A 25,096-nucleotide genomic window follows, 5' to 3' on the forward strand; every position below is an offset into this window, starting at 1 on the left:
CACTGGCAAATAAATCACATTCCTGCAAACAGTTAATCTGTGTCACTGCAAAAACTTTTGGATTTGTTCTGTGACTGTTTTGCAAAAACACATTTCAGTGCAAATTGTTAAAATATATATTAAGTTTGTTTATAGGTGCTTCTATGAAACTGGGTTTATTTTTAAGTATCTGGCACTTTTCCAGCTTTTTAGACCCAATAATAAAAGGTAAATGTAGACATATTTCCCCCCAGGATGTACCTAATTATGACCTCAGATAAATACAAAAAAAAAAATTATACTCTTGCTCTGAGCCATCCCATAATTAATTAATTTTTAATAATGTATTGGGGTCAAAAATAGGACCAAAATTGGGACATGAAAAGCTACTTAGGTGTCCTTAGATGTGAAAACATGTCTGTAAATGGTCTTCTATAGACTATAAATAAAGACACTGTGTTAAATGTGTCAATCCTAGTGGTTTTTCTAATCCACACGTGGGTTTTTCATGAATCTCACTCTGATTCCAGGTTTTGTGTGTAACCCATCGTGTCCACTGGTGTTACATGCAGAACCTGAACCTTTAAACACGAACAAATTGCGATTTATTTTGCAACAGCAGCCATTTTTGTGGAACACTCTGCCTTGAATATTTATTTCAATTCCCAAAATGTACCTGTGAGAAAATAAAAAGATATTAAAAAAAAAATAGTAGCGTGTAATTTTTATGTCCTTTTTACCGTGTTACATACATATTTTTGTATTAAATCTCATGTAAAATAATTAAAAATGTGTTTTATCTGAAAAAATTTCTCTTTTATCTCAGTAAATATTTATTTTTAAAATAGACCCAAATTGCTTCTAAACTTGCTTCATAACATTAGTCTACATCTGGTTTAAATTTTTAGCCCCATGTCCTGTTTGTAGGACCAGTTTCATAGAAGAACCCATCCTTATAGGTTTAAATAAACTGAAGGAACTGTGACGGATGCATGACGGATTGCAGAACGGTGGGTTTGTTCACATGAAAACCTTTATTGTTTGGTTGTAAATTCTCTGTCTGTCATTTACATCTGCAGAACAACGCTTCATTTATGAGCTTTGACTGATTCTGGTAATCATGTGTTTAATCTGACATGTACTTATATCTGTCTGTTCACTGTTCAGACGCAGAAAAACCATCAATCACACACTTTTCATCCATGTAGAATTAGAAGATTAAAAGACTCACAATAGTGGCTTTTCCATTGGACATCTGCTCAAAACTTCACCAATATTTACTAAATGTCGAAATAACAGATGTGTGTAATGTCGGTTTTTCCGTTAAATCACAAATGCGATGATTTGTTTATTTATTATCGCGAGATGACATGAAAAGTCATTCCATAAACATGTCGAAGAACGTAAATATGGTGTTGATTTACAGATATATTCATTATTATTATACAGTATATTACCCCTCTATCCTGTCCCAAAAAACAACCTCTTGCCAGCGCAAAAACCTTTAACTGAAAAATGACAGTTTCAGCTAAATTAATGGTAATTTTTTATGTGCAAGTTAAAGTCGCGCAATTTGAGGGTCAATGGAAAAGCGACTAATCAGGATATTTATTATTTTATTTGACCTAATGTTAAAGCTGACTTTCTGCATCTTCTACCTGAACTGAATGTCTGAACTAGATATGGACAAAAGTATGTGGACATGTTGAATTCAGGTGTTTCTTTTCAGACAGGGCTCTGGGATACAAAATAACAATGACTAATGTCGAAATATAGTTTCATATTGGGATAAATATCATTGCATTGGTTAGTTTGGTTTAAATTGTTATCTTTGTTTCCAAAATGCCTCAAGGATGGTTTTACTTAATTTCTCTCAACAACGATTTGTTTTTTTTTCTTTTTTTTTGTTTTTTTTTTTAATCCATGACAATGATTTTAAATGTTCTTGCTCTAAATTTCTAAAAAACTGTTTCATGCTTTGACTGCAAATAATAATTTTCTACCACAAGTAACCATCTACTTTCTTCACATCTCACTTAGGAAAAAAATATCCCATTAAATTTGAAGAAATTAATGAAGTTTTTATCTTAAATCCTCATGAACAGGACATCTTACAGCTGTAGACATGATGTGTCTCAATATTTATGTCCATATAGTTTAGAAACATCAATATTTCCTTAAAGTTTAATGGTAGATTTTTCTTCCTCAGTGAGATGTGAAGAAAGTAGATGGTTAGTTGTGGAAGAAAATTATTTTTCACAGAGCAGGAAAAATATTTTAGAAATTTAGCGGAAGAACATTTAAAATCATAGTCATGAATAAAGAAAAAAAACAAAATCAAGGTTGAGAGAAATGAAGCAAAAACCATCTGTGAGGCATTTTTGAAGCAAAGATAAGAATTTAAACCAATGATATGATATTTACCCCAATATAAAATTACATTAGTCATTATTGTTTTGTATCCCAGACCCCTGTTAGAAAAGAAACACCTGAATTCAACATGTCCACATACTTTTGTCCACATAGTGTATATTAAAATGTGACATTAATTCACTTCATTTTTTCTTTATTTCGTGACACTGACCTGCATTTCCTCCTCCGGTACCGGCAGGTCTCTGGAATACTGCAGGAACTGAGACACATAGGTCATGATGGACTTCTCATCGGGGTCTCGGACGTCCACATCTGCATCGACATCAAAGTCCTCCATGATTCCACTCCTAATAAAACTCCGCTGTTCACGTTTAGACTAACATTTCAGACTAGAAACAGGAGCCTAAGAAGGAGCGGGGCTTTAAGTTCTCGGACATGCAGTTGTCTAAGAGGCAAAGCAAAGCCAAACAAGTGAAGGTTTTATGTGACTGGAGCACAAAACCAGAGCGCGAGTCAGCAGACTGTCAGATCGTCATCGTACTCGCCCCGAGGCTCAAAGGGCTCGGCTACTGTTGCACACATTCACAAGGAAACGCCAAAGACTCGCACAATAACACAAATATCACTGTTGCACAAGTACGTCACTAGGAAATTAAATTTCGGTTTCAAGAATTAAAGTGTTTGTAGCGGATCAAACAGATATTTGGATGTAAGCTTCATGGAAAAAGGGGAAAACTAGGGTGAATGAACTGAGAAGAAAGTGTCTGTAAAACGTGACAAACGTGTGTCAGTGTTGAAACCTAGAGAAATGACAGAACGTACAGCTTTAAAGTCAGATTAAACATATAAGACAGAGAATGGGTGCCAGTCTAATTTTTATCAGGTTCCACATTCAGCCCAATATGATCTGAAGTGGATCAGACCAGTAAAATAATAACAGTGAAAGAAGTTACATTACACTATGAAAATGTTTACATCCACAAAGTTTCCTTAAAAATGTGAATTACATGAACAACCTGAAATTTCCTAAAGGGCTCATATTTCTCTAAACCCACTTTTCTTAGTCTGTGGTTCATTTATTTGTGTATTTGGACCCTAATAGTTCATACAGTTTGAATTTGAACCCTCCAGCTGCTGCAAAACTATCTTTATATTCATTTTGGCAAAAAATCAAGTGGATTTCTACAACCTGTTTTAATTCCTGCTTAATTTGTTACGTTTTATAATTAGTTTCGTCACTACATTTGCACATATGCATGCAAGCTGTGGAGTGACTTTGTGGAACAATTGCTTATTTGTTTATTGTTCATTTGTATGTATACAAGACAATAAAAACACAATAATAATAGTTAAAGACATGCCGGGGAAGCCAAAAACCAAAGTGGTTTATCGTGGGCCTCCCCAAAGACTTGAAATAAAAAAAGTACTTACAGTGTCTAATATGATACACAATCATAAATAAACAAAATTAATTAAAAGAAGGAAATAAGTCAAAAACAAAACAAAACATCATAAGCAGTGCACGTAGAAATAAATAAGAATCAACAAAACTAACAATCAATCTAGAACAGGAGATAAAGGAAAATACACACATAAATATATTTAAAAAGAGGTATAAAGAATTGTTTCTAGATAGGTATGAGGAAGATGAAGGATAAAAATAGTATTGTCTCAAATACCAGTCATGGTTCTTGGAATTAAGTGAGAGTAATTTGAATTCCAGAGATTTTCATATGAGTGAGTGGATTAAAGTGAGGACGAATGTGAAGTCTAGATGAACTAGGACTGTGGGTGTGAAATTACGGAATGGACCTTATGATGCATTTAAGTTATCCACTCCTTTGGTGACGTTTAAAAAAAAAAAGAAAAAAAAAAGTACCTTAATTTTAAAATTATTCAGAAATATTGAATTGAGATGTTAGATATGTTTTTTTTTAATTATTGTGGTGTGAATGCTCGATGCTGTACACATTTAAGTTGATGTATGCAGTGTATTAGTTGAAAAGGATAGGCAAAAAAATAAGCTTTTGCTTCTAGTCTATTCCTTTTTTTGCTTTTATGTTTATTATGATTAATGAACTGAGTACAATGATTGATGTAAAACCAAAAATAAATTCATTCATTCATTCATTTATTCATATAAGGTCCAGACTTCAGACGAACATTTCTCCAGTTTGACATAATTGTTTATCAGCAGCAGTGGTTGTAGTCCAGACTGAAAATAAGTTCAAACTTGGAACCGATTATCAAAAATATTCAGTTGTTGGTTGAACAGGACAGAGCAGCACAGCCAACAACCTGGAGGGGGCGGGGCCTGAAGTGGTTCGTGTGCATTTAAAGCACAGTTGGTTTTTTTTGGTTTTTTTGTATAGTTGTTCCATGTGTTTTAATCTATTTTTGTATTTTATTCTTTTACTTTGGTTTTTATTTATTCTTCTGTACAGTACTTTGGTCCACTGCAGTTGTTTTAAAGTGCTTTATAAATAAAGTTGGATTGGATTGAAGGGCCAGCGCTCCAAACCACCTTTCTGGTGTCATTACTCAGAAATAAGGTTGAAGATGGACCTGTGGAGTTGAATTAATGAAGAATTCAGACCCAAGCAGAGCATTTACAGTTTATGGAGGCCACAGGGGAATGGTTTAAAATTCATAATTCCATTTAAAAAAGCAAAATATCAGCCCTTTAAGAAAAATAAGTCCAATTTTAATATTATACTTCTGCTTATCTGCATTACAACTTACAGATCACAGTGGATCTACAAATACACAAAACATTTAGTAACAGACAGAATATTGGTACAATTGCACTTACTTCTCTTAAGACATTTCAGGTTCATATTTGTTCAGGATTTCACATTTTTTGTGAAAGGATAGTTTATAAATGTAAACACTGTCATGTAACTTTCCTTTTTTTACTCTAAACAAAGAGAAAAGTTTGGAGTTGTCATTATTTATGTTATATGTTATATTTATGATAGCATTTTACTGGTTCTGATCCACTTTAGATCATATTGTCTGTATGTGGAACCTGAACTAAAATGATTTGTACGTGTGTGAACAGGATAAACATTGGAACTTATATTGATGACTAGTTCTTATTATTAACAGAAGGGGGCAGCGTTTTACTGAAACATTGTTGTGGTGACCTTTGCCAAACTGCAGAAACCGGTATATTGAGGCTCTGTGTTTCGTTATTGACTGGAGTATGAAGTCCTGTATTTCTCTATATAGCAGGGGTCTCAAACATGCGGCCTGGGGGCCAAATGCGGCCCGCCAAAGGTTCCAATGCAGCCCGTGGGATGAATTTGCAAAGTGCAAAAATTTCAGTCAGGGCTGTCTAACTCAATTTAGTTCAGGTTCCACATACAGACCAATATGATCTACAGTAAAATAATAGCATAATAACGTATAAAAAACAATAACTCCATATTTTCTTCTCGGTTTGATGTGAAAAAAAGTGTTACATAATGCCTATAAATAATGACGACTTCAAAGTGCAAAAAATAACATTAAATTATGAAAATATTTACATTTACAAACTATCCTGTAACAATAAAATGTGAACAAATACGAACAACCTGAAATGTATAAAGAAAATTAAGCACAATTTTAACAATTTACCAATTTTCTACCTGTTAGTAAGTGCTTAGTGTCTTTGTAGATCCGAACCCTAATGCGGTTTAATATTATTAAACTTATTATTTTTATTATTTTTCTTGAGAAATTTCAGTTTTTTCACGTTATTCATATCTTTTTTGTTTGGATAGTTTATAAAAGTAAGTATTTTCATAATTTAATGGGTTTTTTTTTGCACTACAACACAGACAAAACTTTGTAGTTGTCATTACTTATAGGTTATTATGCTATTATTGTACTGGTCCAGCCCACTGGAGATCAAATCTGGCTGAATGTGGCCCATGAAAGAAAATGAGTTTGAGACCCCTGCTGTAAAGTCTACAGCCTCCTTTAACCAGGACTCACAGAACACCTGTTGTAAATGTTGGTTTCTCACCGTCGGGGTCCAGCAGTCGGGGGATCCTCAGTTCTCTCTCGGCGATGCGAAAAGCCTCCTCCAGGTTCTGTTTGTTGCTTCTGGTTCTGGCTTTGGACAGATCCACCAGGTCCGGTCTGAGAGCGTACATGATGGCTAGGAAAACCACGCCGCTCCTCCAGCTGGCTTTGAAGTCTTTAACGTTAATGGTGCAGCCGGATCTGAAAGCAGGCAATCATGTCATTACAACTATACTGATGGTAAATCAAAACGGACGTATTCTTTTTTTTTTTTTTATTCTCTTTTTATTTGTATTTTCCATGGTTCACATATTTATTCACATAACAATTCACCATTCTCATTCATTCATCTGAAAATTACAATTCAATCACACAGGGATACGTCCGTCACTCCACCGACAATACAAATAAGGATAACTGGTCCTCCTTCAGCAATACCAAAGATGTCATTTTTACAATACAAAATTATGAACTAAACTCCCTAGAACAGGAAAGCTGGGGTGCACATTTGTGATATTAAAAAAAACTACACTACACTAAATATAAAAGGGTTTAAAAAGAAAAAAAGGGGTGAAATGGACATAAGACATGGTTTTAGATAAATGATGGTCGAACTGGTGTGACATACCTAATCCATCTTTCCCATCTTTTCAAAAACACATCTTGTTGTAGTCTTTTTGCAAAAATAATTCTTTCCATCTTAAAAATGTCACAAATGATGTCAGTCCACTCCTCCACTGTAGGTTTTTCAAGTTTTAGCCACTTTCTTGTAATAGCTTTCCTACAAGCAGCGCTTAAAATCTGAAATAAATATGTGTCATTAGAGGAGACATTTTGTGATGGTAGAACTCCTAAGTGTAATGATACAAGCTCAAAAGGAATGTTTGTCTGGTATACAATTTGTAAAATTGTATAGACCTCCTGCTAGAAAAAAAACAGATGTATTTTGTCCATTTTATAAGTTCATGTGTGACAGTAATTATAAAGTATTGTAATTAGACATAAACTAGTCTATTGGTATCAGAACAGCTTGGCTCAGATTGTTGCTGATGTTTTACTTGTTTTACTCTGACCATTTCGATGGTTAGTTTGATGTTTACGTCCAGATTTTCCTGATTTTTCACAGTGTATTTAGAGTTTGACATTCATTATTTCAGACGTATTTATTGATTTATTCATTTGGGTATTAATTTCCTGTGATTTTTCATAGGGTTAAGCAGTTGATGAAATGACTGAATAAATGATATTTATTTGTTATTAGGTAATTAATTTCAAAAATCAGCAGTTGGACTGGATACCAATCCAATCCAATCAGTCCTGGGAGTCGAATTTAGGTGTGTTTGCCCCATGGAAACGTTTTAAAAGACAGATTTCTTTTTTTACGTGGAACAAACAATAAAGTTTTCTATTCGAATTAGTCAGATATTCCGGCCTCAAACTTCTGCTTTCTATTTGGGTTATATTTCTATTTTCTTTCTTTCTTTCTTTCTTTCTTTCTTTCTTTCCTACTCTCCCTTCCACACCACCCTCCTTTCTTTCTTTCTTTCTTTCTTTCTTTCTTTCTTTCTTTCTTTCTTTCTTTCTTCCTTCCTTCCACTCTTACTCTCCCTTCCACACAACCTTCCTTTGTTTTTGTTTGTTTGTTTGTTTGTTTCTTTCTTTCTTTCTTTCTTTCTTTCTTTCTTTCTTTCTTTCTTTCTTTCTTTCTTTCTTTCTCTTTCTTTCTTTCTTCTATATTAAACATGGGCGAAAAGGCTTAGGCTGAGGCAACATCTTATTTATGCCTACCCTATTTACAAGAAGGAAACTTGCAGAAACAAAACAAGATCACAAGATGGCACAGTTTTAAACAATAATAGAGATAAAACAAATAATATAATATAAGCAAAATCTTAGATTCATACTGATAATTGGCTTACTTTATCCTAATATTTTATGCTTATTGAATACCTAAGTTTTAAATATCCTTTTAAATGTGGTGACTGATGTGCATGTTTTTAATTAATTTTCCTTCTGTCTTTCTTTCTTTCTTTCTTTCTTGCTGAAATTAAAAGAAATCAATTACACTTATTATATCAACCTTTTAAAGTGAATCAGTATCTACCAAACAAATACTATCAGAGCTACTAGATAATGTCTCAAATATACTGTTACCCATGAAGTTGGAATACATTTTTTTTTAGCTTTTACTCATGAAATGATTGTGACAGTGTGATTTATTATTGCTAGATAATCATAACTGGGACTCAGTATGTGATCATTACACCAGTTTAGAGGTGATTACTAAAGTGCATAAATATTAATAAAAAGAAGAATGTGTCTAAAAACTAAATTATTCCGAGTTTATGGTTCACAGTGTATAAACATGTACTAAAGAGACAAAAGTCCAAGTCTAACAGTATTTTTATGTGTGATCTGAAATCACCAAAGATCCTGGCAGCATTTTTATCTGAACTCATAAAACTCCGGACACAAACCTTTCTTTTTTTTATTCTTGGTTTTTAGCCCAGACTTGAAATGTCCCTGTGGTCCCTGTGTGAGGATTTATCACTTCTCAGATCACATACTTGGCTATGTAAGTAAAACTGTATCAATTAGATGCTTCTGGAGTCCAGATGATACTTCAGTGTAAAAGTAACAACACATTTAGATGTTCACTATATGGACAAAAGTATGTGGACATGTTGAATCCAGGTGTTTCTCTTCTAACAGGGGTCTGGGATATAAAACAATAATGACTAATGTCAGAATATACTTTTATATTATGGGATAAATATCATTGCATTGGTTAGATGGGTTTCTCTCAACAACGAGTTTTTTTTTTTTTTTGGGATTTTAGCTTACCGGCCGACAGGCCATAAGCTATTGTTGTCATGTGGCGTCCGGCGGCATCTGTCGTTGTCGTCTGTAGTCCATTACAAAAATTTCAATTGTCTTCTTCACCGAAACTCCAATTCCGATCCAAATTTGGTATACAGCTTCTTTATAATGATGTCAACAAAAGTTAGTGAAATTATTTGGATCCGGATCTGATTCTGGATTTGGTGCCACTTTGAAAAATGTCCCCATTATAAGAGATAGGAAGTGGATCAATGCAATAACTCAGTAAATATAAATGATATCCTGTGTAAATTTCTACAGTCCAGCCCTGATGGGGAGATGACCAAAACATAATGTCCACATGCTGATCAGGATCTTCTTCTGGAACTTACGGAAAATTTAACATGGGTTGTTATGGGGAAAAAATTTCAATCGTCTTCTTCTCCGAAACTACTGTTCTGATTGATTTCAAACTTGGTATACAGCTTCTGTATGATGATGTCAACACAAGGTATTGAAATTATTTTGATCCAGATCTGATTCTGGATTTGGTACCACTTTGAAAAATTTTCCCATTACAACAGATAGGAAGTGGATTGATCCAATAAATCAGTATCAATGATATCACATTGGAATTTTAATTTTTTACAGATCTGATTGGAATATGACCAAAACATGGGCTATTTCTGTTATATAATAAATACACAGAACTGGGTGATAATAAATGGCATCTGGATACATTTCCCAAAGCTTTTCATTTGGCTGGTAAGCTACAGGGCCATTAGTCCTATATTTTAGTGATTTTAAATGTTTTACCTCTAACTTTCTAACATATTTTTCATGGTCTGACTGTAAATAATAATTTTCTATCACAGCTAACCATCTACTTTCTTCATATCTCACTGAGGAAGAAAAATATCCTGTTAAATTTGAAGGAAATATTGATGTTTTAATCTTAAATCATCATGAACAGGACATCTGACAGCTGTAGACATGATGTGTCCCAATGCTTTTGTCCATATAGTTTATAAACATCAATATTTCCTTAAAGTTTAATGGTCGATTTTTCTTCCTCAGTGAGATGTGAAGAAAGTAGATGGTTAGTTGTAGTAGAAAATTATTTATTTTACAGTCAGAACATGAAAAATATTTTAGAAATTTAGAGGTAGAACATTTAAAATTATAGTCATAGATAAAAAACAAACCAAAAAACAAAATCAATGTTGAGAGAAATTATGTAAAAACCATCTCTGAGGCATTTTGGAAGCAAAGATCACAAATTAATTTTGTAACTTTATGTATATTTAAGTTCTTTATGTTTATTTATGTATGCATTTACTTTGTCCTCTTTGTAAACCTTGATAGATGAGATGTGGGGCTGGGGTTACTATAGTTCATATTATGTGTCTATGTTCATGTCGTATCTATGCACTGTGATTCTAACAATCAAAATTCAAGTAAATATATGTACAAAAAAAAAAAGATACCAATTTAAACCAAACTAACCAATGCAATGATATTGATACCAATATAAAACTATATTCTGACATTACTCATTATTGTTTTGTATCCCAGACCCCTGTTAGAAAAGAAACACCTGAATTCAACATGTCCACATACTTTTGTCCACATACTATATCTTGTTGTCCGGTTGTCCTGGTTCTTACTTGTGACACTGTTCTCGAACCCAGAGCAGCAGGGCCTTCTTGGCGGACACCCTGAACCTCTGGTGTAGCGGGGACCCTCTGGGGGGGACGGGGCTGCTTGTGGCCGAGCGGTTGGATAAGGTGGAGCGGGAGTCCAGACTGGCCAACGACTCCATGGACGACTGACGGGAGTTGAAAGACAGGCTGCTGGCCAACTCCTCGATCTGCGGAGGATGTGAAACAACAGCTTTGACCTTTTCAGCGTTTATATTTGGAAACGGAAGATAAATCTGAAAAACTGGACCAGGAGGATCAGGGAAAGGAAACAGCTCTGAGGTCTTTTAGAAACCTTTGAGATGAAGTCATGAGAAAACACAGTCCACTGTATTCATGTCAGTGGTCCTGACGAGTGTGAAAGTGAATGCATTGGATTTAGCCTTTATATTTCTCATTATAAAACTGTTTACTTTGCCATCTGTGTGACTTTACAGTTATTTTTTTTTCCATTTGACACGTTGTATGAACTCACTGAATCTAAAATCACACAAAAAACATGAAATCCCAGTAGGAACATGTTAGATTCTTTACTGTTTTTCACTGAAAGTATGTTGAACAAACCATTTTTATAACTTAGAATGAACATATAAATTGAGAACTTAAAAAAAAAAAGAATTACAAATTTATCACATAAATACAATTATATGCAACTATTGACATAAAAATGCAGGCAATACTTCAGGCGTTTATAGGAAAAGTATGTAGAACTATCTACAAAACAATCTGCTGTCACAATATGATGGAAAAACATGTTCAATGAACCATTTTTACAACTATTAAATCTATGTATAACTATTTAGAACAACAGTCAGGTGTCACAATATAATCAACAAACATCGTTTATTTTTCGTTGAATATTTTGTTGATTTTTTTTTTTTCAATTTGTTATTTTGTACATTGAGATTACATGAGATTAATATGTTAATTTTGTTTATTTTTTGTTTATTTTGTTTATTTGATCAATTATTTTGTTCATTTTGTTGGATTTTTTTTCTAAATCATTTTGGTTCATAGAAGTTTCTTTAACCTGAAACTTTTGTTTTTCCTAATGTAATTACTTCGCATATATCCAGATTGGATATTTATTTATTAATTAATTATTTTATTGTCTAAACATCTTCAGGATTCAGGATCAGGATTTTGTTGGGTTTTGTAAATTGGCTTGAGATTCTGGTTTTGACCAGCTCTATATGCAAAGTGTCAAGTGATAACTTTTGTTATGATTTGGCGCTAAATAAATAAAATGATTGATTAACTGTCATCTTCAATGAACCATTTTTACAACTCAGAAAACTATATACTACTATACAATCTATAACTATATATCACAACAATCAGGTGTTTCAAGATGCCACACATCTGATCGGTTGATGTAGTTCACTTACCCACCAAACATGATCACATGCTATTTTAATTTTTTTTTTTTTTTTTTTTTTTATGCAAACATTTCCCCTAGAAGCCCATTTTTACCGTCTCTTCCAACACCAAACATGATGACAGTATTAGTATTAGTATTTAAACTCACATGATACTGGAGGATGATGGTCCATATGAGGCCCAGGATGATGGACGGTTTACCATCGATGATGTCAGGAATGTTTATGTTGACTAGTTTGATCTGAAGGCAAACACAAAAGTATCTCAGAGTTTCATAAAGCTGCAAATGAGGAGAAATCTGTGGAGACTGAATGAATGCATGTAGCTGCATCATTTACCGATTTTGACTTTAAAAAGGCCAGAGCTTTTTCGATGTTGCTCCTGTGCTGAAACATTCCCCTTCCTCTATCCCGACTCTGCAACAAAACCACAGCGTCTGTCAGTCTGAGCCTTAAAATGCAGCAGGTACTAAAAGTCGTGATCATTTGTGAGCATTTTGAGGCAGTGTTTTCACGTCTATTCTGTCACAAAAGCATGTCATCATCTTTAATAATTGTTGTAATGATATACACACATGTGAAAGGAATAAAATGTGTGTATATGCAACCAATGATATGTTATCTATAGTGTTGTTTTTTGTTAGTTGTTATCATGTATATTATATATCATATAAATTCCAAATTATACATTGATGAATGTGACACTAGCTAAATTTTCTACATGTATATTGACATATGAACTCTTCATTTTTTATGTTGGCTTTTTTAATAAAATATATTCAGTCAGTCAAATAAATCACACAGAAAGTGGTCACATTCATGAAAGCTGAAAAAAACAACATATTCTGACTCTATATCGACAACTGAAAAGTATATTTGGTGTACAACGTAGAACAGAAACATTTCATGACAAGATACCATAGTATCTATTAAATAAAGGGAAGAGAAAACATTGCCCCTGAAGTGCTTATGAATGATGACGACTTTTCAAGATTCAAGAATGTTTATTGTCATTATGCGCACATAATGACATTTTTCTTACAGATAGTTCTTGGCTTGATAAAAATATAAAAACACTAAAGAATATGTGCATCAACACTATGTACATCATATATAGAAAAGAAGTGTAAAAACACAGTATGTACACCACAGTAGAACAGTATGTGCAGTCTGAAAGCAATTTGTGTGCAAATAAATGGCAAAATGTGCAAATAAATAGCAGTCCCAGAAAAGTCAGAGATTGGAGCTCAGCTTAGTATGTGCCTTAAAACGCTGCCTATTCATTAAATAACTGTCTTTTTGAGTGGACTTACAATACGCTGGCTGCTCATCACCTCCAGCAGATCCAGCAGTTTGGAGCCGTCACGGAAATCCTGGAACAGATCCACGATCATACATGGCGGCCTCCTCTGTCAAAATAACATCAATTATGTCATTAATGTTTCAATAAAACATTCAAACTGCATCTGCTTGGGTTTAACCCTTTCATGCCTAGTGTTCACTCCAGTGTTCATCTGTTCGACAGCTGTTCTCTTGTACATTCACGGGTTTAGTTGCATATCAGCCAACACAGTGGACACTTGTGCATCACCAGATTGGTTTGTTAAATACATATTTATTTGCTTTAAAACTTAAACACATGGTTCTTGTATTTCCATGAAAAATGGGTTTATAAAAAAATGCTTAAAGAGGAATAAAAACATTCAGGACAAAAATTTTCACTAAAGTTCTCATAATTCTTACAACTTGTAAAAGCGTGTGTATTTCACAAAGTGGGGTGAAATTGTGGAATAAGGTGGACAGTGACACAAAATGTAGCAAAGCCCTACACAATTTTAAAAGACTATACAAACAGGAAATTTTGGAGAAATCTGCAGATGAAGAAAATATGTAATGCACTGCAGTACTGGAGCATTAATGGTCTATTGTCTTAATCTGTTTTGAGCACTTGCCTGTTTGTCAGTCATGTGAGTGCATGCAATTGTGTTCAGCAAGAAGGGATATTAGTGAATTTATTGGATATTGAATAAATTTATTGATGGCTGAATGAATTTATTGATGGCTGAATTAATTTATTGAATGCTGAATTAATTTGTTGAGTGTGGACTGAAGTGTGTGCACATGTGCCACCCTGTGTACATGCGTGTATACACTGTAGTGATGTAATATACAACTGTAATACTATGAAACTGTGACACTGTCTGTAATAACAGCTGATGTTTGTAGTGCTGGTGGAGTTCATAAGTTTGTACTTCATCCAACTCCTTTTGGACAGCGCAAAATGCTTATTGCTGATGTCACATGTTGTGTAAACTACATTATCTGCTCAAATAAACAGGCTGAATCTGAATCTAAAACCTGCATGAAAGGGTTAATTGTTATAGAAATAATTCAAATAAAAAGCAGTGCTACCAAAGTGCAAACAGGAGATGAAATGGAATTTATCTAATATAAACTGGTTTAATTTAGACATTATTACGGTTTGACTCTTCGATTAGCTAAGCTGGAAACACAGTGGACTGTTAGTTGGATTCTGAGAAGCTGACATTTTAGAAATCTGGAGAAAAAATTTAATTAGTCCAGAATAAGGATCTGCATCTTTGAAGTTGCAAATCAGTGTTCTGGTCTTGCAGATCCGTGGAAGGATTCATGGAGGAAAAACAAACAGGGTTGATAAAAAAGCACAAACAGACACATTAAAATTAATGTCTCTTACAAAACATTTTACAGCTTTTCACAATATAAATATAATGCATGTTTGTGTTTTTAATGACACAACAGTGATGGCCATTCTTTTGTACTGGTATGTAGTAATTAAATGCAGACTAATTCTGATTGTCATTATGGATTATTAAAATTCCACTTAAATGTCCACTGTGTACAAACACAGGCATAAAAATCTATGATTCAGATCTGCTTTATCTGATCACAAATTTATCCAGGTCAGTAAATAAGTCACTAAATATGACATTATATACATTTTCTTCTATTTACCTCCGCCAAGGAGGTTATGTTTTTGCCAGGGTTTGTTTGTCTGTTTGTCTGTCCGTTAGTGTGCAACATAACTCAAAAAGTTATGGACAGATTTTGATGAAATTTTCAGGGTTTGTTGGAAATGGGATAAGGAAGAAATGATTAAATTTTGGTGGTGATCGGGGGTGGGGGGGCCCACGGGGGGGCCACTGATCAGCCTTGGCGGAGGTCTGCGCTCTCCGAGTGCTTCTAGTTCAGACATATAGCACATCTCCAAAGTTCATTCTCCCATAGACTTTCCAAGGGAGTTGTTTCCCTCTTGATGGGTTTCTCCAGCTTCAAAAGGACGTGAAACTGGAATTGTGAAAGGGTGTCTTTTCCAGATTGGCTCTTGACTAGGGCGATACCACTGACAAGAACTTTCAATAAATGAATTATACACTAGTCTAGTAGGAAATGTATAGACTGGAACAAGGCAGATATGACATAAACAAACCTAAAACATCCAGCTCATTCTGTTTATTAACACTCTAGCAGCAAAACTATTGGTTGAATTCATACCAAATTGGGTTTATAGATTGTCAGTGACCCAGAATAGATCTCAATATATTTTAGGAAAAGTAGGTCAAAGTTTAATTTTTTTATGAATTTTTTACACCCCACCCCCATTTACTTATAATGGGTGAAATTTCACATGTCTGTAGCAGCAAAACTACTGGTTGAATTCATACCAGATTGTGTTTATAGATTGCCAGTGACCCAGAATAGATGTGATTACATTTTGGGAAAAGTAGGTCAAAGTTCAAATTTTTTATGAATTTTTAAAATCTTTTTTTCCTCCCATTTCTTTATAATGGGCAAAATCTCAAATGTTTATAAAAACATCAATTTTGTTTCAATTTACTATAAACTTGGCACATATATAGAGGCAATTGATATGCTGACATCAGCACACGTATAGACATGATGCGATGTCAAAATAAGCTATAATATGTGCGAGGGGCGGGGTTTGTTGTATCTGGAATCACTTGTTTATTTATCTATTTGTATTCTATGTATTGTCTTTTTTATCCTCTGCTGTACAGTGTCCTTGGATTCCATGAAAGGTGCTTAGAAATAAAATTTACTATTATTATTATTATTATTATCAAATATGCCAAATGTGATCCTGAATACAGGTACATACAGATACAACTGTTTCCTTGAATCCTTTCACATCCCTATATCCAGATGTGAAAAGGACAAAAAGCATGTAAATGTGCTGCATCTTATCATCTGGTATCCAGGGTGCAATTTTTTTGGGGTGGGGTGGGGAGGGGGATGGGGAGGGGAATCAACCCCCCCTCTGGTTTTTACATCCCTGCTTCTGCTGAATGAATTTCATTTTGGAGGGGGGGGGAGACAACCAAACAATGTAAATACCAGGCAGGCTGTGACAGTTTTCTTCTATCTATATCCTACATTACTGGCACTAACGTTCACCTGAACTGAACTGTCCGCAGTCTCAGAATTTGCAAACGTCCCCATAAAAGGGGGCACTGTAAAGGGGGGTAAACATGACAGATTCCTGGGGCCCAGCATTTGTGTGTCCAGTGGATAAAGGTTAGAAGTTGTGTAAATTTCGTGTAAGATCTGCTGTATAATAGAGGAATAGAACCCGGGAGTTGGACATTACAAGTATGTAAAGTTTCACTTTTGTTTCACGCCAGCGTTAGTTACGTTAGTTATGGACCGCACCCCCACGTATAGACACACTCCGACAAAATAAACAAAACTAGAAGCACTTGGAGAGCGCAAACCTCCGTCAAGGCTGATCAGTGCCCCCCCCCCGTGGGCCCCCCCACCCCCGATCACCACCAAAATTTAATCATTTCTTCCTTATCCCATTTCCAACAAACCCTGAAAATTTCATCCAAATCTGTCCGTAACTTTTTGAGTTATGTTGCACACTAACGATCAGTGGCCCCCCCTCGTGGGCCCCCCCACCCCCGATCACCACCAAAATTTAATCATTTCTTCCTTATCCCCCTTCCAACAAACCCTGAAAATTTCATCCAAATCTGTCCGTAACTTTTTGAGTTATGTTGCACACTAACGATCAGTGGCCGCCCCCCCCCGTGGGCCCCCCCACCCCCGATCACCACCAAAATTTAATCATTTCTTCCTTATCCCATTTCCAACAAACCCTGAAAATTTCATCCAAATCTGTCCATAACTTTTTGAGTTATGTTGCACATTAACGATCAGTGGCCCCCCCCGTGGGCCCCCCCACCCCCGATCACCACCAAAATTTAATCATTTCTTCCTTATCCCATTTCCAACAAACCCTGAAAATTTCATCCAAATCTGTCCATAACTTTTTGAGTTATGTTGCACACTAACGATCAGTGGCCCCCCCCACCCCCGCCCCCCCCCCCCCCCCCCCCCCCCCCCCCCCCCCCCCCCCCCCCCCCCCCCCCCCCCCCCCCCCCCCCCCCCCCCCCCCCCCCCCCCCCCCCCGATCACCACCAAAATTTTATCATTTCTTCCTTATCCCATTTCCAACAAACCCTGAAAATTTCATCCAAATCTGTCCGTAACTTTTTGAGTTATGTTGCACACTAACGATCAGTGGCCGCCCCCCCCCCGTGGGCCCCCCCACCCCCGATCACCACCAAAATTTAATCATTTCTTCCTTATCCCATTTCCAACAAACCCTGAAAATTTCATCCAAATCTGTCCATAACTTTTTGAGTTATGTTGCACATTAACGATCAGTGGCCCCCCCCGTGGGCCCCCCCACCCCGATCACCACCAAATTTAATCATTTCTTCCTTATCCCATTTCCAACAAACCCTGAAAATGTCATCCAAATCTGTCCATAACTTTTTGAGTTATGTTGCACACTAACAGACAAACAAACAAACAAACAAACAAACAAACAGACAAACAAACAAACAAACAAACTAGAAGCACTCGGAGAGCGCAGACCTGTGCCAAGGCTGATCAGTGGCCCCCCCCCCGTGGGGGCCCCCCCACCCCCGATCACCACCAAAATTTAATCATTTCTTCCTTATCCCATTTCCAACAAACCCTGAAAATTTCATCCAAACCTGTCCATAACTTTTTGAATTATGTTGCACACTAACGGACAGACAAACAAACAAACAAACAAACAAACAGACAAACAAACAAACCCTGGCAAAAACATAACCTCCTTGGCGGGGGTAAAAAAAAACCCACACACCCCCTCTGGTTTTTTGACAAATTGGTATCAGCTGCAAAATGACCTGAATAATGACGACTGGTGATAATTTGGATGAATACTTTTAAGTGTTTTATTTACTTGTGAGTTTCTTAGAGGGGTGGTTTGTTATCTCAGTCAGGCTTTTCCTGGTTAAAGGTTTGCTAACAGCAATAACGAAACAATCTATAACTTCTTTATATGCTGCATTAGTGGTTAAAGCATCTTCAGTGAGAACCTTGAGCACCTTGAAGTCCTGATTTTCACAAATAAATTAATCAAAAGGACATAATCTCCTTATGCACATGATCCAAACACAACACAGGAGCCTTTAAGCTGCATAAACAGCCCAGTGTTTGTGTTTCCTCCGGCACAAAATAACTACATTAGATTGAATGTGAACAGAACAAATCATATAACTGGGAAAAAAAAAGAAAGATTCTGCATGTGATGAGGTTCTGCTGCAATGTGGGATCAGATGTGCTCCACCAGCAGAGGATTAACAATTATCTGCACCGCTCTTTTATTGGACTACGCTCAGTCCGGTATGGGGTACGTGAAGGGGGCGGGTTGGGGAGGGGGTTTCCGTCTGTCGCTGTCTATCTGTGTGTTGTGAACCTTGCTCCTCAATGCTATATTTATGAGCACTGCCCTGCCCCCCCACACACCCCTGTCCTCCACTGTCACATTCACAGCTGACCTCCAGTATGAAGCTGAACCGGGCCTGACGGTCCGCTGACTCACTGATAATGATTCTCCTGAAAACGCCACATTTATCCTAAACACAGGCTATTCTGACTACGGTTTCAATATAAACTATAACAGGATACTAAAGTCCAATACGAATTTCACATTTCAACAAAAAGAAAATCCATGACAAAGCTTTTTTTTCCATACTCAGTCATATCTAAACCATGGGTGTTGAACTCCTTTTAGTTCATGTTCCACATTCAGACCAATATGTAGGACAGACTGACATAAAAACTCCTTTGTCCCCATAGCCACTGGTATTTTAACCCTTTATCGGGCAAGTGATTATTTTTAGTAATTTCCACATACATTAGAAGACAGTGACAGCAACAGTTCCAGTGAGGAAACAATCTGAGGTCCTATGTGGTCTCCAGGGTCTGTAAGATCCACCTCTGCCCGTACAGGGAGTGGACCTGCTTTGTTAGGTACCATGAAGTAATGATACTAATGTAAGGAATGATGTTCAAAGGGATCATGTGGATGTGGTCTGGATCAGCACGCATGTTGATCTAATAATAATATTTACATGTTTATACTGAAATGGAATGTATAAATGTGTTTGTTAATGTGCACTGTCCTGCCTAAATAAAGATATAAAATAAAATTAAATTAAATTAAATAAAATTAAATAAAATTAAATAAAATTAAATTTAATTTAATTTAAAAAAAATAATGCTCTAAAATACATGTTCAAAGTGTTTTTATTACACACTGAGTCATCCACAAGAGCATAATAAATTCATCACTAGGGATGGGAATCAAGAACCGGTTCTTTGTGAGAATCGGATCCCAGTAGTTCGATTCCTTAGAATCGTTTGCCTGCCTGCTTAATGATTCTGCTTATCGATTCCACCTTCGTTGCGCATGTGCGATGACATCACACGTACGCTGCATTGTTTTGGTCAGAACGTAGCCAACATGGTGTAGAGGCAGAAACGGTCTAAAAAGACGACACCAGGTCCACTGGTAACACTTGCAAAGCTTCCATATCTTCAAAAGGGTGGAATCCCTCCAATATGTGAAAACATTTGTCCACAGCATGTGATTCGTTTACAGCAGGGGTGTCCAATCCTGGTCCTCGAGATCTACTGTCCTGCATGTTTTAGATGTATCCCTCTTCCAACACACCTGATTCAAATGATACGCCTATCATCAAGCTCTGCAGAGGCCTGAAAATGACCATCAGGTGTGCTGGAAGAGGGAAACATCTAAAACATGCAGGATAGTAGCTCTCGAGGACCAGGGCTGGGCACTCCTGGTTTACAGGAACGTCACGTATTTGATACGCTACTTAGCAGTGCTTGTGAGTCTAGCGGCAGAGTGAATTCCAGGCCATCATCCGGGCCCAGTTCTGGTTCGGGCAACAAACATCGTACCCCCTAAAATACAAGCTTCTGAAGGTAGGGGAAAGGAAATGAGGTGCATAATAACGGCAGATGGGCAGAGTCAAACCTGTTCCACGTAGTGGAAATGCGGCAATAGAGGAATTAGTAAAGTGTTTTTAGTTTCACTTTTACTGTACCCCCCCCAAACCGAGCCTGGCATCATCTGTTATTATTATTTGCACATACTGTATATGTTATATTTTCTGTGCAGAGATGGAAATATAGAAGACACTTAATGCAAACACACCCGTTTGTACTCTTTTATTCCTTCACCCAATGAGAATTGATAAGAGAATCGATAAGGAATCGGATCAATAAGCAAAATCGATAATGGAATCGGAATCGTTAAATTCTTATCGATTCCCATCCCTAGCATCACATTTTATACCCAAACCCATGAACACTCCCACCCTGTTGCACCACAAAAAGAAGATAATTAATTAAAAATAACAATAATACTAGATTAAAAACCAAAAATCAGACTCAGATATTAGTCACTAGTATTAATAAGACTCCTCTGGAATAAGTGAGGGATCGACCTCTGTTATGTGATTCACAACAGGTTGCCAGGTACTGAAAAACTGATTGGAACATCTAATATCTGGAACATCTATAAAAATACATGTTCTAATGTTCTAAAATACATGTTCCTTTCACATTACATTTGTTTTTCTTGTACTTATTTATTTTTTTTATATAATTCTTGATTTTTTTTTTTGCCACTTATGGGCAAGGAACCAAATATGGCAACTTCATTGACTCTGATTTTCTAGATAATAGAAAATTTTGAAAAATTTCACCAAAGTAATACAGTCTTATTATGTCCTCCAATAACACACTAAGGTTGAAATGCCGAATTTCAGAACATTTCTATGAGTGAACTATAAAGGGTTAAATAGCACTTGATCATTTTATTACTGTATTTATGAATCGTCTGAACTGTGTTTCACCAGTTGCTATGTTATGTGCTGTGTTTTTGTCCATGTTTTAACAGACTGCTGGCTGCACAGAGAACTGCCCCTCTGGGATAATAAATTAATAATAATTTATCTTGATCTGATCTCAAGTGGGTCGGACCAGTAAAATAATAACATAAAAACCTATAAGTAATATCAACTCCAACATTTTCACGATGTTTTAGAGAGAAAAACAGTGAAATTACATTACGAAAATGTTTACATCTACAAACTGTTCTTTGAAAAAATGTGAATAACATAAACAACCATGAAAATCCTGACATCTGACATTTCTTATACAATTTTAACAAAATTATCTCTCTGTTTTATCATTTACACATGTGCATTAAAACTTACAGATCACAGTGGATTTACAAATACATAAAACATTTAATAAAAGGCAGAACATTGGTAAAATTGAACTTACTTCTCTTAAGATATCTCATGTTGTTCATATTTGTTTAGGTTATTCACATTTTATTCTTAAAGGCTAAAGGAACTCTACAGTCACTGGGACTGAAGGGACTGAAGACATTCCTGTTCAGACAGGCTTTCAATGGCCCACCATGATGCTTTGTAAATTGTCTTTTCTCTGTAGCACTTTGAGATTCTGCTGAATGAAAAGTGCTTTATAAATGCAATTTATTATTCGTAGTAGTTTTATTATTATTGGATAGTTTGTAAATGTACATATTTTCATATAATTAAATTTATTTACACTAAAATAAAGAGAAAAATATAGAGTTGTCATTATTTATAGTATTTTACTGGTCCAAAACCCTTGAGATCAAATTGTTCTGAATGTGGAACCTGAACTAAAATGACTCCTACATCCTTGACTGTCTTATCTTAAGTGTAATTTTTTTATTTCACAGAATGGATTGGACCCTTCAGAGGGCCAGTTTTGGTCCACGGGCCATGTGTTGGACATCCCTTATCTAAACAATTAGGTTCAGTGTTGTAAAAGTACAAAAGTTCTGCACCCAGCCCTAGTTCTGATCTGTTTTTGTAAGAGGCTGAGGAGGTTTGATGTCGCCCTAAAGCATAGCAAATCTAATGAATTCATTTAGTTTTCCTCTGCCCTTTGAAGTTTAACAGCAGATAAAATCGTCAGCTGATCATTAAACCAATTAAAGCTCAACTCCCATGAATCCTAACAATGGAGCTTCATGTGTTAAAAGGAACAAATAGGAACGTTAATGCGCTTTAAAGATGACAAAGAACAGAATAAAGAACAGTGGACACAAAGTTCAACAACTTTAGACCAATCAGAAAATACAAAAAGCGTGTTTTTGATTTAATTTCAGAAGAATCTTTGCAGTATTTTCTCATGTTTATCAAGTAAATCCACAAAAACAAACACAATACAGTGATTAGAAGTGCTAATTATTCAATATATTCTCATCATTTACTCTTTTTTTTTTGTTCAAATAGGGCCTAAACACTGGAACAATGTAAGTTTTCTGTCTTGACTCACTCTACATATTGACTTTTCAACTGTATTCATCTCTTTATATGTGTTATATTATGTTGTTTTACATACTCACAGATTAGCCTATATGATTTTGTTACAATAGCATCTGTCAGTGAGTGGATATATTAGGCAGCAAGTGAATATTTAGTTTTGACGCTGACATGATGGAAGCAGCAAAATGTGCAGCGTGAGGAGCGACTTTCAACAACTCTGAGATTGACATGACATATGACACGTGACACGAACAGCCATACGACTGGTCAAAGCATGTCTGAACCTGCAGCTCTTATTTGGTATTCCTGGTCTGTAGTGTTTAGGACTTTATCTGAAGTGTTCTGAAGGACAAACAGATCTCAGTCCTATTATGCATCTATTGCTGATCAGTGGATGTAATTTTTTTTACCATCATACATGTTGTTCACACCTACTATTGTGCAGATTTTGTTAAATACATGCAACTTAAAGGAGTGATATTTTGCTTTTTTTTAAATGGAATTCTTCATTTTCCCACATTTCCCTGTGGTCTCCATAAACTGTAAATGCTCTGCTTGGGTCTTAATTCTTCATTAATTCAACTCCACAGGTCCATCTTCAACCCTATTTCTGAGTAATGACACCAGAAAGGTGGTTTGGAGCGCTGGCCCTTTAAATGCACATGAGCCATGTCAGACCCCGCCCCCTCCAGGTTGTTGGCTGTGCTGCTCTGTCCAGTTCAACCAACAACTGAACATTTTAGGTAATCAGCTCAAAGTTTGGACATATTTTCAGTCTGGACTACAACCGCTGCTGCTGATAAACAATTATGGAGAGATACTGGAGAAATGTTTGTCTGAAGTCTGGACCTTATATGTGAAAATGTTGTGATGTAACTAGTTATAAGACGTAACAAATTAAGAAAGACTTAACACAGGTTGTAGAAATCCACTGTATTTTTGTCCAAATGAATTTAAAGATAGTTTTGCAGCAGCTGGAGGGTTCAAATTCAAACTGTATGAACTATTAGGGTCCAAATACACAAATAAATGAACCACAGACTAAGAAAAGTGGGTTTAACAAAATATGAGCCCTTTACGGAAAGCTAAGACTATAAGTAGTGAAAAGAGTTTTCAAAACAAAAACTGAATAAGAACAACAAACAATAAGTTATGTTTTGGTTTGCATCTAACGTTAACCGTTCATTCTACGCCTTTCTTTCGTCCAACCTTTTTCAGCTCCTTTAACCTGTTAAAATCTGGTGCATTTGATACCAGTGGGAATCATTTTAACCCTTTCATGCATAGTGGTCACTACAGTGGACAGTTATTCTCCAGCTGTTCTCTTGCGTATTCATGGGTTTTGTTGTTTTAGTTCCATATTAGCCAACACAGTGGACGCTTATGCATCATCCATAATACTGACATTCATACCATTACTGTAACTTTGCTGTTCTTGATAAACCTCATCTGCACAAACATGTTTGAGTGTAAATCAATTGTTATTTGTTAGACAAAAAGGTTTATTTTTGCATATTATCTCCATGAAGTCAGTAAAAACTAGCATTAGAATATGTTAAAATGTGAGAAAACATCAGATTAGCAGCATTAAAATGTTTTTATTTCATTGTTTCCATCTCACTTTCTGATATTGGGTTTTAAACAAACGGTTTCTTTCCTTCAAAAATTAAATGCATGGACATTATGTAACTCCATGAAAAGAAAAAAAAAAAACAACTCGATCACATTGTTTTTTTTCATGCCTAAGGAGGAATAAAAACATTCAAGAAAAAAATCTTGACTAAGGTTGTCATAATTCATGCATGAAAAGGTTAATGTAACACCAAACAGTGGATTAGCTTCAATCATATAAAACCAAGTTATGATCAGAAAACAGCACAGGTAAGACAATATTCATTATCATTTTTTCATAATGTGACCTTTATTTTTGTTCTTTTTTTGTCTCGTTCAGTGAGTTTTATCGGTAGAAATAATCCTTGTGCTGTTGGATCTGTTTAGTGTTAGCTCAGCGCTGCAGAGTTTGTCTCATTGGTCTGTCTTATTAAATTATTCATGACATAAATATGATCTCAGACTGTCA

The 25,096-nt window shown here is 35.7% G+C and overlaps 2 protein-coding genes across 2 annotated transcripts in view; both read right to left on the bottom strand.

The window, feature by feature from the left end:
- LOC115413212 (uncharacterized) overlaps positions 1-2,689 on the bottom strand; it is a gene marked incomplete at its 3' end in the record, with an annotated part of 39,297 nt that extends 36,608 nt beyond the window's left edge. Inside the window, exon 1 of the mRNA XM_030125948.1 lies at positions 2,564-2,689. Within this exon, the coding sequence (XP_029981808.1) occupies positions 2,564-2,689 (126 nt within the window). The remainder of the gene's footprint in view (positions 1-2,563) is intronic.
- Positions 2,690-2,865: 176 nt separating this feature from the next.
- LOC115413213 (nesprin-2-like) overlaps positions 2,866-25,096 on the bottom strand; it is a 31,429-nt gene continuing 9,198 nt past the window's right edge. Inside the window, exons 3-8 of the mRNA XM_030125949.1 lie at positions 13,576-13,671; positions 12,602-12,679; positions 12,412-12,504; positions 10,851-11,053; positions 6,365-6,564; positions 2,866-2,921 (exon numbers count right to left, since the gene is read on the bottom strand). Of these exons, the coding sequence (XP_029981809.1) occupies positions 2,866-2,921; positions 6,365-6,564; positions 10,851-11,053; positions 12,412-12,504; positions 12,602-12,679; positions 13,576-13,671 (726 nt within the window). The remainder of the gene's footprint in view (positions 2,922-6,364; positions 6,565-10,850; positions 11,054-12,411; positions 12,505-12,601; positions 12,680-13,575; positions 13,672-25,096) is intronic.

The sequence above is a fragment of the Sphaeramia orbicularis genome, chromosome 22 (genome assembly GCF_902148855.1).
Source record: "Sphaeramia orbicularis chromosome 22, fSphaOr1.1, whole genome shotgun sequence".
Taxonomy (NCBI): domain Eukaryota; kingdom Metazoa; phylum Chordata; class Actinopteri; order Kurtiformes; family Apogonidae; genus Sphaeramia; species Sphaeramia orbicularis.